Source organism: Ostreococcus tauri, assembly GCF_000214015.3.
Source record: "Ostreococcus tauri WGS project CAID00000000 data, contig chromosome 12, whole genome shotgun sequence".
NCBI classification, from domain to species: Eukaryota; Viridiplantae; Chlorophyta; class Mamiellophyceae; order Mamiellales; family Bathycoccaceae; genus Ostreococcus; species Ostreococcus tauri.
The window spans coordinates 499,145-517,523 of NC_014437.2; the positions used below are offsets into that span (position 1 = coordinate 499,145).

At 58.7% G+C, this 18,379-nt stretch overlaps 8 protein-coding genes across 8 annotated transcripts; 4 read left to right on the forward strand and 4 right to left on the reverse strand.

The window, feature by feature from the left end:
• Positions 1 to 70: 70 nt before the first annotated feature.
• OT_ostta12g02990 (Tetratricopeptide repeat) lies at positions 71 to 2,911 on the forward strand (the record flags this gene model as incomplete). The annotated part of the gene is made up of 1 exon (XM_003082400.1): positions 71 to 2,911. The coding sequence occupies one exon, from the start codon at positions 71 to 73 to the stop codon at positions 2,909 to 2,911; it is 2,841 nt and encodes a 946-aa protein (XP_003082448.1).
• A 115-nt stretch (positions 2,912 to 3,026) lies between these two features.
• Positions 3,027 to 5,211, reverse strand: OT_ostta12g03000 (Chaperonin Cpn60; the record flags this gene model as incomplete). The annotated part of the gene is made up of 2 exons (XM_003082401.2): positions 3,027 to 4,748; positions 5,185 to 5,211. 2 exons carry the CDS (start codon positions 5,209 to 5,211, stop codon positions 3,027 to 3,029), a joined length of 1,749 nt encoding a protein of 582 aa, XP_003082449.2.
• A 212-nt stretch (positions 5,212 to 5,423) lies between these two features.
• OT_ostta12g03010 (RNase L inhibitor RLI, possible metal-binding domain) lies at positions 5,424 to 6,398 on the forward strand (the record flags this gene model as incomplete). The annotated part of the gene is made up of 1 exon (XM_003082402.1): positions 5,424 to 6,398. One exon carries the CDS (start codon positions 5,424 to 5,426, stop codon positions 6,396 to 6,398), a length of 975 nt encoding a protein of 324 aa, XP_003082450.1.
• A 1,011-nt stretch (positions 6,399 to 7,409) lies between these two features.
• Positions 7,410 to 8,624, reverse strand: OT_ostta12g03030 (Helicase, C-terminal; the record flags this gene model as incomplete). Its single annotated transcript, XM_003082404.1, has 1 exon — positions 7,410 to 8,624. One exon carries the CDS (start codon positions 8,622 to 8,624, stop codon positions 7,410 to 7,412), a length of 1,215 nt encoding a protein of 404 aa, XP_003082452.1.
• Positions 8,625 to 8,781: 157 nt separating this feature from the next.
• On the forward strand, positions 8,782 to 11,925 carry OT_ostta12g03040 (Regulator of K+ conductance, C-terminal; the record flags this gene model as incomplete). Its single annotated transcript, XM_003082405.2, has 1 exon — positions 8,782 to 11,925. One exon carries the CDS (start codon positions 8,782 to 8,784, stop codon positions 11,923 to 11,925), a length of 3,144 nt encoding a protein of 1,047 aa, XP_003082453.2.
• Positions 11,926 to 12,142: 217 nt separating this feature from the next.
• OT_ostta12g03050 (MORN motif) lies at positions 12,143 to 13,789 on the forward strand (the record flags this gene model as incomplete). Its single annotated transcript, XM_003082406.1, has 1 exon — positions 12,143 to 13,789. The coding sequence occupies one exon, from the start codon at positions 12,143 to 12,145 to the stop codon at positions 13,787 to 13,789; it is 1,647 nt and encodes a 548-aa protein (XP_003082454.1).
• Positions 13,790 to 13,883: 94 nt separating this feature from the next.
• On the reverse strand, positions 13,884 to 14,957 carry OT_ostta12g03060 (Cysteine synthase K/M; the record flags this gene model as incomplete). The annotated part of the gene is made up of 1 exon (XM_003082407.2): positions 13,884 to 14,957. The coding sequence occupies one exon, from the start codon at positions 14,955 to 14,957 to the stop codon at positions 13,884 to 13,886; it is 1,074 nt and encodes a 357-aa protein (XP_003082455.2).
• Positions 14,958 to 15,273: 316 nt separating this feature from the next.
• OT_ostta12g03070 (Rab3 GTPase-activating protein catalytic subunit) lies at positions 15,274 to 18,363 on the reverse strand (the record flags this gene model as incomplete). Its single annotated transcript, XM_003082408.2, has 1 exon — positions 15,274 to 18,363. One exon carries the CDS (start codon positions 18,361 to 18,363, stop codon positions 15,274 to 15,276), a length of 3,090 nt encoding a protein of 1,029 aa, XP_003082456.2.
• Positions 18,364 to 18,379: the final 16 nt, after the last annotated feature.

Sequence of the window (18,379 nt, forward strand, 5' to 3'; positions counted from 1 at the left end):
CCGCGGGACGAGCCCTCCCGCGGCGCGCCCGGGGGCGTGGAATTCATCCCGCCTCCATCACCCGCGCGCGATGGGCGCGATCGACGCGCGCGGGACGGATGAGCGACGCGATGCGTTGGCTTTGAAGACACCGCCGCCGAGCGACCGCGCGTCGCTTCGTGCGCTCGATGACGCGCGCGCGTCGGCTCGGACCGCGCGCGAAACGAGACGCGAAGCCGTGCGCGGGCGAGCGTGGGAGACGGCGCGGGCGCTGGCGCGAAGTGGGCGCGGACGAGACGCTTTGGAGACGCTCGCGCGAACGTCGACCGAGGCGCTGGGAGGGATCTCGGGGAGGATGTGCGCCGAGGGTGAGTGCTTGGAGGCGATGGGAATGACGACCGCGGCGTACGAACGGTTCCGTGCGGCGTGCGGAGACGACGACGGACGGCCGGAGGCGTGGTGCGGGTTGGGCAGGCTGGCGCACGCGAGCGGAGCGTACGACGAGGCGACGAAGTGCTATCGACGCGGGAGAGATCGATTTAAGGAATTGGGAGCGATGGATGAGGCGCGAGAAGCAGATCAGACTCTGGCGGCGGCGTGGACGGATCTCGGGACGACGCACAAGGCGGCTGGGGATGTCGAGCGCGCGCTGGCGACGTACAGAGCCGTCATAGCCGAGCTTCCGTGGTGCGCGGCGGCGGCGTATTATAACCTCGGCGTCTCGCTCGTGGAGTGCGGTCAATTAGTCGAGGCGGAACACGCGTACAGGAGATCCATCGCTGTGGATCCGACGAGAGCGGAGGCGTATTGCAACATCGGCGTCGTTTTCAAAATGATGAGTCGAATGGACGAAGCGGTGGAGGCATACGAGCACTGCTTACGCCTCGCCCCGGACTTTGAGCTCGGCAGGAAGAACTTATCTCTTGTTCTGACGGATCAAGGGACGGAGTTCAAGATGAAGAACTCGCTCTCCGCTGCGATGGCCACGTACGAGCGAGCGCTCACTTACGATTCACTCAACGTTGAGGCATACTACAACCTCGGCGTCGCGTGCGCAGAAGCCGAGGAATACGACCGCGCTATCATCGCCTACGAGACCGCTGGACGGTTGCGGCCGCACTATGCCGAGGTGTGGAACAACGCCGGCGTTTTATACAAGGAACGAGGCAACGACGAGAGAGCCATGGAGTATTATCATCGAGCAGTGGCGTGCAACCCGAATTTCGCTCAGCCCTTGAATAATCTAGGCGTGTTGCACACAATGAGTGGCCAGGCACAGTTCGCGCTTGATGCTTTGCAGCGCGCCGTGACGGTGGATCCCGCGTACGCAGTGGCACACAATAACATCGGTGTACTGCTTCGAGACACGGGAGACATCGAGCACGCGTGCGATGCGTACAGAGAGTGCGTTCGCCACTCCCCGAATGATCGGCATGCCGAGCAAAATTATTTACTGGCGCTGAACTACATACGTCGCGGTGAGGAGCGAGAAGTGTGCGAGGCGCACGCGGCATGGGGAACGAGGTTCGCCAAACTGATTGGACCTCCTCTCAAGGCTCGTCGGGCGGTTCGACAGGATAGCGGCGCTGGGACACCAGGTCGGAGGAAACTCGTCGTCGGTTACGTGTCGCCAGATATGTATACACATTCGGTGAGTTATTTCGCCGCAGCTCCGTTGCGATCGCACGACTCGGAGATGATCAAGCCCATTGTTTATAACGTGGCCAAGTTTCGCGACGCTCAAACAGAACGCCTTCGTAAATTCACGCTAGAGTCGGGTGGTGAATGGCGTGACTGCGCAACGCTAACGGAAGCAGAACTCGCAGAGTGTATTCGTAACGATTCTGTGGACGTCCTCGTCGAACTCACGGGTCATACGGCGAACAACCGCCTCGGAACGATGGTTCTGGAACCAGCGCCCGTGCAAATCACTTGGATCGGCTACCCAAACACTACTGGGCTTCGATCAATCCGTTACCGCATCACTGACGAAGTTTGTGATCCGGCAGCTACGAAACAAACGTTCACCGAACAATTAGTACGGTTACCGTCGCCCTACGCTTTCTTGTGTTACACACCGAACCCGGAGGCTCCGAGCACGGTATCCTTAGCTCCGTGCTTGAGTGTTGGCTACGTGACGTTCGGATGTTTCAACACAATGGCTAAAGTCACCGCTGAAGTGCGAACGGTGTGGAGTCGAATCATGCTCGCTACCCCGGGTAGTAGGCTGTACTTCAAGTCAAAGGCGTTTGCGTGTGAAGTTATTCGACAGCGTTTTTTGACGCAGATGGCAGCGTGTGGCATTGAGAGCTGGAGAATTGACTGCGTACCGCTGGAAAAAGCGACTTCGTCGCATCTAGCGATGTATGATCGCGTAGATATTGCGCTCGATACGTTTCCGTACGCTGGCACGACGACGACGTGCGAATCGCTGTACATGGGTGTGCCTGTCATAACCCTCTCTGGCGGGTGCCATGCGCACAACGTGGGCAAATCCTTGCTGAAGACGATTGGTCTCGACGAGTTTGTGGCAAACGACGTGGAAGCGTATGTGCGTATCGCCACATCACTCGCAAAGGATACCAAGAGGATATCCAAAACTCGCTCGTCATTGCGAGACAAACTACTTCACTCTCCTCTGTGCGATGCGAACGGCTTCACTCGTGAACTCGAGTCCATTTATCGCGAGCTTTGGCAGCGATGGTGCGACGAGCAAGCCAGAGCCGCGGATGCCGAGAGTGATTTGGACGAAGAGGCGGAAGAGAAGGAAGACGACGAGGACCGATGCTCAGTGGACGGCGTGGAGGATGGTTCTAAGGGTGAGTCTAATTCTAGCGATAACGACACTGCGGAGCAATACGCTGGCACATCAGCCGAGCACGCGGAGCAAGGCGAGTTTTCCTCGAAATTGATTGATACATTAGAGATTTGAGTGCAACTGCAGACACAGCGAGTTGACATAGAAACGAGTTGAAAAGAAGAAAAAATATAATTCATTTGCTTTCAAAAGCCATCTATTGCTCTAATTTGTTCGCTTTGCATGCTGTCTAGAGGGAGAAGTTGCCTTCCTCATCAGCCATGGGCCCAGCGTTGGCGCCGATGGCCCTCTTCTTCTTCGGGATCTCAGTGATGACCGCTTGCGTCGTGAGCACCATACCCGCAATAGAGCAGGAGTTCTGAACGCCAGAGCGCGTCACCTTCTTCGGATCAATCACGCCCTTCTCGATCAAGTCCCCGTACTCGCCAACCATGGCATCGTAGCCGTAGTTGAAATCCCCTTCCATAACGTGTTGCACAATGACATCACCTTCCACGCCAGCATTGTTACCGATGAGTCGGCACGGCGCCAAGAGCGCCTTTTGCACGATTTCCGCACCCAATCGCTCTTCCGCGCTCGTGAGAGTCGGGATGAACTCATCGATCATCTTGCTCAAGTGCACCAACGCAGCACCACCACCGGGGACGATGCCTTCTTCAACCGCCGCGAAGGTGGCGTTCTTGGCATCTTCAATACGAAGCTTGCGCTCCTCCATCTCAGTCTCAGTCGCAGCGCCAACCTTGATAACGGCAACACCGCCAGCGAGCTTGGCGATGCGCTCTGAAAGCTTTTCGGTATCGTACACCGAGTCCGTCTCGGCGAGCTCTTGCTTGAGTTGAGCGACGCGCATGTCAATGTCTTCCTTGGAGGCGCCGTCGGCAATCAACGTCGTCGTGGTTTGGGCGATGCTCACCTTACGGGCGTAGCCAAGACTATCCATGGTGGCGCGTTGGACGGACAGACCGAGGTCCTTGGCGATGTACTGCGCGCCCGTGACAATGGCAATGTCTTGCAAGAGGGCCTTACGACGCTCACCGAAGCCAGGAGCCTTGATTGCGGCAACCTTAAGGACGCCACGCATCTTGTTCACCACCAACGTGGCAAGGGCCTCGCCGGTGATGTCCTCGGCGATGATCAGCAGCGGCGGGGAGCCGGCTTGGGACACCTCTTCAAGGAGTGGAACGAGCATCTGAACTTGTTCGATCTTTTCATCCGTGATCAAAATTCTGCAGCCTTCGTACTCGACCATGAGACGTTCATTGTCGTTGACAAATTGCGGAGAGATGTAACCGCGATCGATTTCCATACCTTCCTCGACTTCGACGACGGTTTCCAAGCCAGAGCCGGTTTCGATGGACAAGACGCCATCCGGTCCAACCTTTTCGATCGCTTCCGCAATCATGTTACCGATTTCTTCGTTGTTACCGGCGGAAATAGACGCAACAGCCCTGATATCAGCCGCGTTGCGAACCGGGATCGTGAGCTCGTCGAGCTTTTTGCGGCAGAACTCCGACGTCTTGTCCATGCCGCGCTTCACTGTCACTGGGTTGGCGCCAGCGGCAACGGATTGCAAGCCGTACTTGATCATTTCGCGAGCGAGCACGGAAGCAGTCGTGGTACCATCACCAGCGGAGTCGTTCGTGCGGCCAGCAACCTCCTTGATGAGCTGCGCGCCGGCGTTTTCAACCGGATCGGGCAACTCAATGGCGCGAGCGATAGTCACGCCGTCGTTGATAACCTGCGGCATGCCAAACTTCTCTTCCAGCACGACGTTACGCCCGCGCGGGCCGAGTGTGACGCCGACCGCATCGGCGAGCTTGTCGATGCCGGCTTGAATCTTGCGCCTGGACGCCATGTCAAAGGTCAACTTTTTCGCCTCGGCGCGCACTTGCACTTGCACGCGGCGGTTCGAGGCGCCCCGAGTGGTCCTCGCGGACAAGCCTCGAGCGGTCTGCGCGCGTCGTGTAAAAGCGCAACATCGTCAGTCTACGTTCTGTCATGCATCTCTTGTCTGTCGTCATCGAACGATCGCCCGATTCGTCGTCTCGATCGTCCAATTTTTCACTCGCAGCGCACAGCCTTTCCACTCTGCTCCCACCGCCGCCGGCGCAAGGGGCATCGGACGATTTATCGCCGTCCCACGCTCTGCTCGAGCGCGTACGAGACCCCCCGACGAGCGCAAACGATGAGAATTAATTCCCTTCGTCATTCTCGCCCATCGTGATCTCCTCCCGGTCGCTCGAGCGCGCGCTCGAGGCCGACTGCGCGTCCACGACGACCCCACGCGCGATGATGATGTCGAGGTCCCTCGCGCCCGCGTCCGCGCGTGGACGCGTCGACGGGCGATCGAGGACCACGGCTCGGGTACATATCACGCGTTAACGTACCGTCATCGAGCGCGACGTGAGCTCCATGTTTACCACGCGTTCGTCGACGTACAGTGCCGCGTCGCGCGCGTCGACGGCGCCTTCGATTGCTTCGAAACTTGACCTCAAACCTGAACGAAGATGGGGTTTTTATCATCGATCGATTCGTGCGTTTTGATGGATTTGGGAACGCTTCGATACGCATGTACGACGCATCGGACGTTCGGGAGACGGGCACGCGACGCGACGCCGCGCGTCACATGGCGCGCGGACGCGGCGGACGGGGCGGGCGCGGTGGGAAACCTCGCGGTGGGCGTCACGCGGGACCGTCGAGCGTGCTCCCGTCGTGGGCCCGAGGCGGGGGAGGGAACTTTTGTGCGTGCTCGCGAGACGGGTGCGAGAAGCGACACGCGGCGGACGATGGGAGCGACGACGACGACGACGGACGCGCGAGCGTGATGCCGGTGCCGCTGGCGATGTGGGATCTGGCGCAATGCGACCCGAAGCGATGCAGCGGGCGGAAGTTGGCGCGATTGGGATGCTTGAGAGAGCTCAGGGTGCAGCAGCGGTGGGCGGGCGTGGCGCTGACGCCGAACGCGACGGAGACAATATCACCGAAAGATTTCGACGTGTTGCGCTCGAATGGGTTGGCGGTGGTGGATTGCTCGTGGAATCGATTGGACGATGTTCCGTTCGCGAAATTGCACAGCGCGGCACCGAGATTGTTGCCGTGGTTGGTGGCGGCAAACCCGGTGAACTACGGAAAACCGTGCAAACTGACGTGCGCCGAGGCCTTGGCGGGTGGGCTCTACATCGCGGGCTATCGCGACGCGGCGGAGGAACTGATGAATAAATTCAAGTGGGGACACGGCTTCATCTCTCTCAATCGCGATCTCTTGGAGTCTTACATGAAGTGCAAGACGAGCGAAGAGGTGATTGAGACACAAAACGCTTGGTTGACGCAGGGCGGCCCGAGCGCGGGTCCGAAGCGAGATATGTTTCCTCCGAGCGAGAGTGATTCGAACGATGACGATGACGATGACGAGAGCAGTTCGGACGAAGACGATGGCTTACCACCGTTGCAACAGAATTTGAACCACTCCCGATTCGGCATTGAGCGCTCTGGCAACAATTTCCGTAACAGGTTCAACGAGAGCGAGGACGATGAGAGCGAGGACGATGAGAGCGAGGATGACGAGACGGTGGATATAACGAGGCGAGTCGCTGATCTCTGATTTAGTAACATAGCGTGTTGTGTAAAAAAGTGTGCGATGATGATAGTTAAAACCTGGCGCGCTTTTTATTCTTATCGTCATCCGTCATCGGACTCAAAACTTCCGAATCGACACCGTGTCGCGGGAAGCATCGATTCTCGCCAAAACTTCAGATCTCTTACGTTCGTATGATTCATCAGTCTCGTCAGAGTTGTGAAGTGCCTCCATCTCGGTGTAGACTGGAAGTGTGAAATCTTGCGTGCTGGTCACCGGTCGATCGAGTCTAGCGGTCTCGACTTTGTCCAGCGCGCTGAAGGCGATGGCTTCGTCGAATCGACCTTTGATTTCCTTCACGATGCTCGTCGCTTTCTTTGACGTCTTGTTCGACGCCGTAGTGGTCGGCCGGTTCCTCGACTGGAGCGACAGGCCGCTCAATTTTGTTCTCGGCACCTTGGACGCGCGACTCGTCGTCACATGCTTTATTCTTCTTTCCTCGGCGAAGTCACTGTCGTTGTCTTCGTCATCAGAGTAATCGTTGTCAACATCGTCATCGTTGCTCGTTTCATTCACGCGCGTTCTCTTTGATAGCGATAGTCTCGCGCGCGACTGCCGGCGTCTCGGAACGATTGGAGCGTTGAGAACGTGTCTCGGAAGCTTTGCCTCGACGGCGAGGATATCCTCCAGCGCCGCGTCATCGCCGATTATGAGCTCAAATTTCGGCACGCGTCCTGGTCCGTATCGATCGTTGAACGCGCGCAGCGGCGGACCGCTGTACTGCGATCGAGAGAGGTCAGGCAGAAAACAGGGCACACTCGCGCGCGCGCACCTCGCCACGCGCGTGAATCGCACCGTCCTCGCGAAAGATCGCGAGCGGTGCTCGGGCGAATCCCGGATATATTGTCGTGTCTACCAGTGCACGGAGCGTCGCGCCGCGTCGCGGCCGCACGCGCGCGCTCACTGGTCTCGTCTCCATGTCCTCCGTTGAGCCGCCTCGGACTGAGGTTTTCGTCTTCGTTCAGTTACAAATTTCTTCTAAATCATATCAGCCACGTTCATCGGCATCTCATCAATTTGCGTGGAATAATATTGCTCGATGTCGCGCAACGCTCGGACGTCCTCCTCCTTCACGAAATTGATGGCCACACCCTTGCGACCATAACGACCCGAGCGACCGATTCTATGAATGTAGTTTTCACGATTTCCCGGCAAATCGTAGTTGATCACCAAGGATACTTGCTGAACATCGATACCGCGCGCCCACATGTCGGTGGTTATCAACACGCGCGTGGTTCCGCCGCGGAATTCATTCATGATCTCTTCGCGCTCCTTTTGAGGCATGTCGCCGTGCATCGCAGAGACAGTAAAGTTGTTTTGACGCATCTTCTCTGTCAGCCAATCCACTTTCTTCTTCGTGTTGCAGAAGATCACAGCCTGGGTGATGGTCAGGGTATCGTACAAGTCGCACAGAGTATCGAATTTCCACTCCTCGCGCTCGACGGCGACAAAAAACTGCTTGATACCCTCTAGCGTGAGCTCGTCTCTCTTCACCAAGATGCGCAGCGGATCAGTCATGAACTTCCCGGTCATCTCCAAAACCTCATTCGGTAGCGTGGCACTCACTAGGACCACCTGCGTCTCCGGCGGAAGGTATCTGTACACGTCGTAAATTTGTTCCTTGAACCCCTTGTTCAACATTTCGTCCGCCTCGTCCAGGACCAAAATCTTTATCCCGCGCGTTCGCAAGTTACGCCTCTTGATCATGTCGAAAACACGCCCCGGCGTCCCGCTCACGATGTGACAGCCGTAATCTAGCTTTCTGATGTCCTCACCGATCGACCTACCCCCGATGCACGCGTGCACTTGCACGTTCATAAAGTTCCCGAGCGCGAGCGCCGTCTTCTCCGTCTGCACCGCCAACTCTCTCGTCGGCGACAGCACCAACCCCTGCACCTCCCTCGACGTCGTGTCCAGCATCTGACACAGCGCCAGCGAAATCATAGACGTCTTCCCCGTTCCACTCTGCGCCTGCGCGATCACATCTCTACCCGAAATGATCGGCACCACCGCGCGCTGTTGAATCGCGCTCGGCTTTTCAAACCCGTACGAGTACAAACCTCTCAACAAATCCTCACGAATTCCCATCGCATCGAACGTCGCGTGTCTCGCGATTCCCTTGGACACCTCAAACGACACGTTCTCGTGTTCATCGCGATCCACCACCCGGTCGTCGTCGTCACCTCGCGCCATCTCGGAAGATTTTCACAATCGAATCCACCCGTCGCCGCCACCCACGCGCCCCGATCGGTCGTTCGTCTCGCCGCCGCCCACGCCCGCGCGCGCCCCTGCCGCGCGCGAATCCGTCGCCGCCCGCGCGTGCGCTCACCCGCGTCGCTCGCTCGACGCGATGGCGATCGTCGCGAAGTGCGGCGTCGCCGCCATCGCGCTCGCGACGATCGCCATCGCGCTCGAGCGCGGACACCGCGACGCGCGCGTCGCGGGCGTCGCCGCCGCCGAGCCGACGACGATGGCCGCCGCGTGGGAGGGATGGTACGCCGCCGCCGTCGTCGTCGGCATGTTCGTCGCGCTGCTTCGAAACGTCGCGGGACCGGACGTGTTGATGCTCGGCGCGCTGAGCGCCGTCTTAGCGGCCGGGTGCGTGGACCTCGAGAGCGGATTGCGAGGGTTCTCGAATAAAGGATTACTCACGGTGGCGTGCCTGTTCGTCGTGGCGAGCGGGATATCGAACACGGGGGCGCTGGACTATTACATGAGCAAGACGCTCGGGACGCCGAGGACGGCGGCGGCGGCGCAGGCGCGGTTGATGGTCCCGATCGCGGCGGTGAGCGCATTTTTGAATAATACGCCCGTGGTGGCGATCATGATTCCGATCGTGCAGAAGTGGAGCAGGAAGTGTAAGATTGCGCCGGCGCAGTTGTTCATTCCGTTGTCGTTCGCGTCCATCCTGGGCGGGACGTGCACGTTGATCGGGACGTCGACGAATTTGGTCATCGACGGGATGCGGAAAGAAAAGTACCCGAACGAGCGAGCGTTGGGGATGTTTGAACTCTCAAAGTACGGCGTGCCGGTGCTCCTGAGCGGGTTGGCGTACGTTCTCTTCGCCGCGCCGTTTCTATTGCCGGGCGGTTCCAGAGGCGCAGACGCCGATCAAAACAAGGATATGGACATGGATAATCTCACCGTCGGCGCGGTCGTCCCGCGCGGATCACCGGTCGTCGACGTCGAAGTTGCGGTTTTGCGCGGTCTTAACGGGTTGTATCTCGTGAGCGTCCAGCGCGGCGACATGTTGATGCGCGCCGTGCGTCCCGAGTTCATACTCGAAGTCGGGGACATTTTGATCTTCACCGGTCTGGTCGATCGCATCGGAGACGTTTGCAAGCAACACGGGCTGGTTCCGTTGACGCATGACGTGGAAGAAAGGATGATTGAGCGGCAGCGAGTGTCTTTCGAGGAGGATGCGACGAACAGATTGACAAACGCGGCCCACGTCGATGGCAACGTGACGTATCCGCCCCGCGCGAAATCGTGGCAAACCGGAAGTAATCGGACACAAGACGACAACGACATCAGTGGTGTCGCTTGGATGCATCGGAGCGTCTCCGAAAGGCCAGACGGTCGAGCGAGCATTGATTTACACACGTATGAGAAAATGCTGCGTCAGTTCACGATGAGGACCTCTACGGACGCCGACGACGCGCCAAGAGGAATCTCTTCGACCGAGAAGCGGCCATCGTTGCGCGTGAGTTTAGATCACAACTTCGTGCACGGCGAAAGTGGGCGTACGCCACTCGATGACGATTCGCGACATGATTACTTGGACGAGCACGTGGACGAAGCTGAGCGCGTCGAAGTCGTGCGCGCGCGCGTGCTCGAGAACTCATCGCTCGTCGGCACCACGCCGGCTGAGTGCAAATTTAGGCACAAGTTTATGGCTTCGATCGTCGCCGTGCAAAGCACCGTTCAAGCGGGAACATCAAAAGTTGGTGAACTGCGAGGAGGACATCTGGGAAAGACAATTTTCCAACCCAACGATATTTTGATGCTTCACGTGTCACAGGAGAGCCCACTTCTCATTCAAAAGAGAGAGCGCGAAGCGCACGCGTCGAGTATCTCTAAGAAGGGAATTCCACGCGTGTCTTCTCGGAAAAATATGTCCATGGACGATCTAGAAACTCTATCCTTCACGTGCGGAGACGATTTGGAGGTTTTGCTCACAGAAAACAAAACAGAGGTCAATTTCAACGAGTTCGCCATCCCCATGCGTGTTGTGAGCGGGGGCGCGCTGGACGGGAAAACCATTCAGCAGGTTGACCTCGCTAATATGCCCGGGCTTTTCTGCACGGCCGTTCAGACGCACGAACGACACGAAATGCAAGTACCGGACGGCAACACTCGTCTCAACGGCGAAGACATTCTATGGTTTGCGGGAGATATGGCGGGGATACAAACGCTTCGCCGCATCCCAGGTCTAGTACCTCAGGAAAAACAAGTCGAGAAACTCAAGCACGTACGGAAAAGCGATAGGCGTCTAGTACAAGCAGTCATATCTCAGGGGAGCTCGCTGTGCGGCAAGAGCGTACGCGATACGCATTTCAGAACTCGGTACGATGCCGTCATCATCGCCGTACAGCGAAGTGGTGGGCGGATCCAGGCCAGAATCGGTGATATTATTCTGGAAGCGGGCGACGTTTTGCTGCTCGATACGTCGACGAGCTTTTTGCACGATCACAAGTCGGATCCGTCGTTTGCGCTCATCTCTGAGATTGAAGATTCCGCTCCGCCACAGTTTGACAAGCTGTTACCTTCGTGCGGAACCGCAGTGGTGATGATCGCAGTATTCGTTGCTGGCGCATTGGACCTCTTCATCGCCGCGCTCTTGGCCTCAGGAATCATGCTTGCGACTGGATGCTTGACGCAGGAGCAGGCTCGCGCTTCGGTGAAGTGGGACGTCATAGTCACCATCGCGGCCGCCTTTGGATTATCCGCCGCTTTGGAGCAAACTGGAGTTGCGTCCGCGATCGCGTCGACGCTCGTGAGCGCGGGTAATGGGCTTGGTACGGGTAAACCCGGTATCTTGACCGGTGTGTATCTCGCCACCGTGTTACTGTGCAACATCGTCGGTAACAACGCGGCGGCGGCACTCATGTATCCCATCGCAGCCGGCGCGGCAGACAAGCAAGGAATCGCGAACGTACAGATGAGTTTTTTGCTCATGCTCGCCTCCTCTGCTTCGTTCATGTCACCGTTCGGATACCAGACCAACTTGATGGTCTACGGTCCGGGAGGTTACGTCTTCGCCAACTTTCTCAAGTTTGGTGCCCCCATGCAAGTGGTACAAATGATCGTCTCGATCTCCGTCGTCCTCCTCGATGATAGCTGGTGGATTGGGTGGATCGTCGGATTCGGCGCCGTGGGTTCAATCTACCTCGGCCGTATCCTGGCACACAGACTTCGCAAGCGCGCAGCGGCGAATTCGGAATCCGTGAGCGCCTCGGTAGAAAAATTGGACGCCATCGAAGAAAATCTCTGATGAAACTGTAAACGTAAGCCTGTGTAGTGGTAAGATAGCATCGAGCGCACGCGTCCTCGTGAAGATCCATTCGACGTCATCGCCCGGTCGCTTCACGTCGTCATCCAGTTCCCTCTTGTCTCCGTCGTCGGCGAGCGGATAACCCGCTCGACGCGTCCGCGTCCGGTCTGGCCATTCACTCCGCACACGCGCGCGTCGCGTCGCGTCGAATCGCGCGATGTCCGACGGCGCGTCGATCCTACACAGAGTCGCCCTGAACGCCGCCTTCATCGCTCTCGGCTATGGTTTACGTCGCTCGAAGGTTTTATCCGTCGACGATGGACGAACCGTCTTCAGGTTCGCCACGCACGTCACCTTACCGGCGTTGTTGCTGTACGTCATGACGAGGGCGACGAGCGGATCATCGAGCGAGATATTGCGGACGGTCGTCGAGCGGGTGAGCGGGACGATACCGGCCATGTCGCTCGCGGTCGGAATCGGGTGCTCGCTCGGGGCGTACTTTTTGTATCGCAAGCACCCGGCGCGCGCGCGCGGGTTAGCGGTCGGGAGCGCGACCGGGGTGAATCTCGGGATGTTCGCCTACCCGTTCATTGAGGCGATATGGGGGATGCCGGGGCTGGCGATGTGCGCGATGTGGGACGCGCCGAACGCGGTGGTCGTGTTCGGCGCGGCGAAGGCCATCTTCGCAGCCGAGCAAAAGAATGGAGATGCCTCGAGGGCGGTGCACGACGACGGCGGCATCTACGACGGCGAGTGGTTAGATAAGAAGAAGCACGGATACGGGTGTTACAAGTATCCCAGCGGGTCGACGTACGAAGGGCAATGGAAGAATAACATCAAGGATGGCTTGGGCGTGTACACGTACGCAAAGGGCGGTTCATACGCCGGCGAGTTCAAGCGAGGGAGATTTGAAGGGACGGGTATTCGAGTGCTCCGTACGGGAGTCGTCAAGGCGGGATTATGGGAGGATAATGAGTTCGTGGAGGCGACGACGGTGAAAGACTGCGAAGGGACGATCGCGGCTGCGAACGCGGCGGTGGCGTCTGCTCGCAAAGCTGCCGAAGCGAGCAGCCTCACGATGAAGGCGCTATTCTGGAAGGTGGCCAAGTTTCCACCCGTCATCGCCGTGACTCTGGCGAGCTTGATGAATTTCACTGGTGTCGCGCTTCCACAAAGTGCCGCGCAGCTGGTGGTTCCCTTGGCGAATGCGAACAATCCCATCGTCTTGTTGACGCTGGGCGTGCTCTTCAAACCCGCCATGGATAGACTGCAACTGCAAGCAGTGGCGAGGTTCATTGGCGTTAAATACGGATTAGGATTGATCGCCGCGGCGATGTGTACGATTTTCATCCCGCAGAGCTTTTCCTTGGCTCGCGGTGTCATCGCTGCGCTTTGCGTGATGCCAGTGCCGTCCATCGTCATGCAATACTCGGCGGAACACGACAACGACGGCCAACTCGCGGCTGCCATCGTGATGAGCTCGCAAGCGATGACGATAATTTTGATATGTTGTTTCGCGGTTGCTGCGCCTCACATCGCAAACATAGACCGTGCGGTGTTTTCTGGCGCTCTCGCCGCGGGAGCCGTTGCGCTGTCGGCGGCGAGCGCAGCGGGCGTGAAGGCTCTGGAGACATCCAAGTCTGACCGCTCGTCGAAATCGAACATGGCCGTCGCACCGACCGCGAGCATGGCGTCGATACCGCGAGCGAGTCGAAATACTCGACGGAGGATCGCGATACGAGAATCTCCTTTACTCACTCTAAGCGCCCGAGGATCGAAGTTCGCGCGGCCTCGCGCGAGGGCGAACATCAGGAGCACGCACGCGTTCGCGATGAGTGGCGGCATGAAGTTTGTGCGACTGTAGGATAATTTTAGAGGGATGAGGGCCATTGGAATTTAATTAAGTTGTGTGGATTTAAGTTGCAAATCGCGTCGCTTGCACAAAATTGATCGACAGTTTATTCGGCAACCATCGCCTCGGCTTCGTCCCGGATGGTGCTGAAGAGAGCGGAAGAGAGGTAACGTTCACCAAAGGACGGGAACACTGTCCCGATGAGCTTGCCGGCATTTTCCGGGCGCTTAGCGAGTTGAATCGCCGCGACTGCCGCCGCACCGGAGGAGATACCGACCATCAAGCCCTCTTGCAACGCCAACTGCTTTGCCATCGCGATGGCGTCGTCACTCGCCACTTGCACAATTTCGTCGATGATGTCCACGTCGAGAATACCCGGGATGAAGCCCGCACCGATACCTTGAATCTTGTGCGGGCCCGGTCCGCCACCCGAGAGCACCGGAGACTCAGTCGGTTCGACGGCAACGATCTTGCAGTTTGGGTTCTTGCTCTTGAGGTAGCGACCCGTGCCTGTGATGGTACCGCCGGTGCCGACGCCCGCGACAAAAATGTCGATTTGACCCGCGGTATCTTCCCAGATCTCCGGCCCCGTCGTTTCAAAGTGCACCTTTGGGTTGGCCGGGTTTTCGAACTGTTGCAGAATGTAAGAGTCCGCCGTCTTGGCGGCGATTTCCTCAGCCTTGCCGACCGCACCCTTCATACCTTTTGCCGGGTCCGTCAACACCAAGTTCGCCCCGAACGCCTTCAACAAGATGCGACGTTCAAGCGACATGGACGCCGGCATCGTGAGCGTGAGCTTGTATCCCTTCGCGGCGGCGATGAACGCCAAGCCAATGCCCGTGTTTCCACTCGTCGGCTCCACGAGCGTCGTCTTACCCGGAGTGATCTTCCCCTCTTGTTCCGCCGCGGCGATCATGCTCCAACCGATGCGATCCTTCACGCTGCAGCACGGTTCCATAATCTCTAGCTTGGCCGCGATCTCTGCTCCGCATCCTTCCGAGACTTTGTTCAGGTACACCATAGGCGTGCACCCGACGAGCTGCGTCACGTTGTCCGCGATGTTCACCGCGTTCGCCGCCCGCGTCGCCACCCGCGACGCCCGCGCGCTCGAGCGCTTCGCGCGCACCGAGATAGTACTCTTCATCGCGTTCGGCGCGGTGACTTTCGGAACGGACGCCATGTCGCACGACCGAACGAGTGATGGTTGAAAAGTTCGATAATCGATCGACGTTGATCGATTGCTCGGACGACGATTCTTTGCCTGCGTCGAGGACGAGAGTGCGAAGCGCGCGTCGCGGTCAGCGTCGAGGGCAAAACGAGAGCGAGGACGCGCGCGCGGACGACCGGACGCGGGACGGACGCGACGCACCGCGAGGCGACGTGTGAGGCTCAGAGGTTTTCGACAGAATCTCAATTGTGTCGACACGGATTCACAACCCTAGCTCGAGTGACTCGGCGACGCGCGGGACGCCCGTTCGCGCGGCGCGCCCGAACCTTCATGGGCGAAAAGGGGCGACGGCGATGCGACGACTGACGCGCGTGTGATCGGGATTGACGACGACCCGAAGGCGATGGCCGGGAAGGGCGTCTGAGGTGGTCGGACTCGCGGCGACGGCGTACTCGGAGCAGTACGGCGATTTCGCAAGCAGTGCGGCAACGTACGCGCGCTCGGCGGGTGTCTCGCACGTCGCTTTTACCGTTATCGACGACGCCGCGAGGAAATCTTTCGCACGCGCGCGTTCCCAATCGGATGCTGAGCGGAGAAGGCGATCGACCAGCGTCATCGGAGCGCTCGGCGCACGAACTCGAAGACTCTCCGCTCGATGCACCGTGCGCTCGGCGACTTGGATCAAGGCCAACGGGAAGTCGTAATCGTCCAGCGTTAATGTGCCCTCACGAGCAAAAACACTCGAACACGCGTCGTTGGCATTTCGTAGCGCGTCTCGCGCGGCCTCGTCTTTGGCCGTTTCCGCGGAGAATAACAACCCGAGAGAAGCCGCGCACGCACACCGCACGACGTGATCCAGGAGCGCCGCCGCCGGAATCGTCTCCAGATAATGCAACGCCTTTTCACCTTCTACGATCGGATCGAACAGCAGTTTTTGATCACGTGCCATACTACGTGGTGCTTGTTTCCAAAGCTCGGCCCAAACATTTCCGTCGTGACGCATTCGTTCGCTCAGGTGTCCCCTTGGAGCAACCGAAGCTGAAATTTCGTCTGTTTGTTCGTCGCTTGCCCCCTCCACCCAATCCTTTGGGGAATACCAACGAACGAAATCCTCGAAGGTCGCGCGCGGATTCGCAGCCTTGAACGCGGACATATCGGAGATCAGGGAATCGCTCTGCGCGCGCTGACGAGCGGCGCGACCATGCTCGTCGTCGCCCAAAGCTCGAAGTGCGGCTTCGCGCTCAGCGAGCATATCCTCCGTCAGCAACGGCGCAGCCTGCGTGACTGGCGCGCACATAAATGTGTGCGGTGGCTGCATCATGCGGATTTTCAGAGTTCTAGATATCCCCTCGGCGATCGCGTCGATAACTTCACCACCGTTGTCATCGACAAAGACTTCATCCGCGCTCGCGTACGCGTCCTCGTCAAATTTCGACGCCAGAGAGCTGCTACCACTCGTCGCTTGCTCGAGTGATGGCGGGATTTTCGCGTCGTCGCCCAGCAAAACGTTTAAATCTAAATCGTCGTCGATCGGATGGCTCATGGGCTTCATCGGCGATACATCGGGAAGGATCGGGTCCAGTCCATCAACTTTTGGCTCGACGTTTCCGATGCTGTGCGTCTCAACTTCCTCATCCCCACTCCATCCACCCGCCGCGAGATCCCAGTCAGCGTTCGTCTCTTTCTCGCGCTGTTCCGTAAAGAATGTGCTCTTTTCCAACTCGGTATCGCTTCGTTTATTCCTTCGGACGATGCATTGATTGATTAGCTGCAGCTTTTGATGTAAGACACACGCGCCATGATCAATGCCGAGCGTGTCGTCAAAGTCGATGCCAGGTGCCATGCGCCCGCGCTCCCAATACTTTTGTCGGAGTTCGCGAACGAAGATGTTCCAAAGATTCGCCACGGCGCGCGCGTTCTTGCACAGGCACGCGTGCAGAGCGAAACGCGAGATCAATGAGTTTGCCGGAGCCGATTTCAACGGTTCTTCAAACTCGCTCAAAACGCTCACGCTCGTGGTAAATATATCCGCCACGATGCCTCTCGAGTGTGTGTCGCTCGGTAAAGGCAGTACATCAAAATCACGTTGCCGCCAAAAGTCTACACCGGCCAACGATGCGGTGTCCACTGCGCCGTCGGTTGCGCGCACAAAGATGGCGTCCTCCGCGCGCGCATAAATCAACTCGCTCAAAGTTGTCGTGCCGCTCGATATGAACTCGTCCTCGTCCTCTCCTCTATCGCGTGCCGCTTGCGTGAGCTCACCCCTAAGACTCCATATCTTAGCGTCCTCGACTTCAAGATCCGACATGGAGAAACCACACATTGAATCGAAAGGCTCGTCGAGCCACAGAGCATCAAGCTCTAACGAGAGCCACGGATCCTCAACGTTCACCCATCGCGCCCACGGGCATTCGTCGTCCCACTCCTCTATACATAAACCAAAATCATCCGAATTTGCTATATTCTCGTGCGCGTTCTGGCGTCGAAGACCGACAAGCGTTTCGCGCTCGTCTTCGGAATCGTCGTCGTTTGTCCTCGCCGCCGTCGACGTCCGACCGTCCTCACGCCGCAGTGTGAACGTCAATCGCGCAGAAACGAGCGCTTGTTCTAAAGCCTTTGTCTCTGCCTCGATCGCGCGCGTCGAAACGTCCACCCGCGCGTCTCGCACTTGCTTGAGGAACGCACTGACGCACCCAGAGAACGTCCGCGCCGCTTTCTCTTCTCTTCCGCTAAACCTCGTGAATCGCGTCACGTCCGTCTCCAACACCGCGTCTCCGTGATCTCGATCGCACACATCCCCGGTAAAATCTCTCTCATCATACCCTCGTGGGGTGACGACCGCAATGGCGTCTCCCACGTCTAACGCCGACATCGCCTGCGTGAACGCCGCGCGCACTGTCGTCGCCTCATCCGCGTCCGCGAACCGCCCGCTCGCGCTCACCGCTCGGACGAACAACGCACAGTGCGCGTCGAACATCGACACGTGATCCAACGAATCCACCGTACGCTTCGCGTGCGTGAATTCCACCCCGCCCGCGCGCGTTCCTCTCGCCGCCCGCGCGCGTTCCAACAAACTCCCCACCGCCCGCACGTCTTCACCCTCCGCTCCCATCGGCCACTCGCGCGCGCGCGCGTCGCACCGTACCTCGCACGCGTACGCCTCCGTGCGCCAGTGTTCGTGCGGCGCTCGAATCGTGAACGCCCGCGTCGTCGACCCATCGTCCCGACCGAACGCCTCCACGAGCGCTCGCGCCGCCTCCACGCACAGCCGTTCGTGCGGCGTCGTCGCGCTGTGATCCTCGTGCGCGCGCGCGCGGTCGTCGTCGTCGTCCATGCGCGTCCGCGCGCGCGCGTGTGGGCACGGGACGAATGATTCATCGTCGTCCCGTCGCCCATCGCGTCCGCATTCGTCGTCCATCTCGCTCGACCTCGGT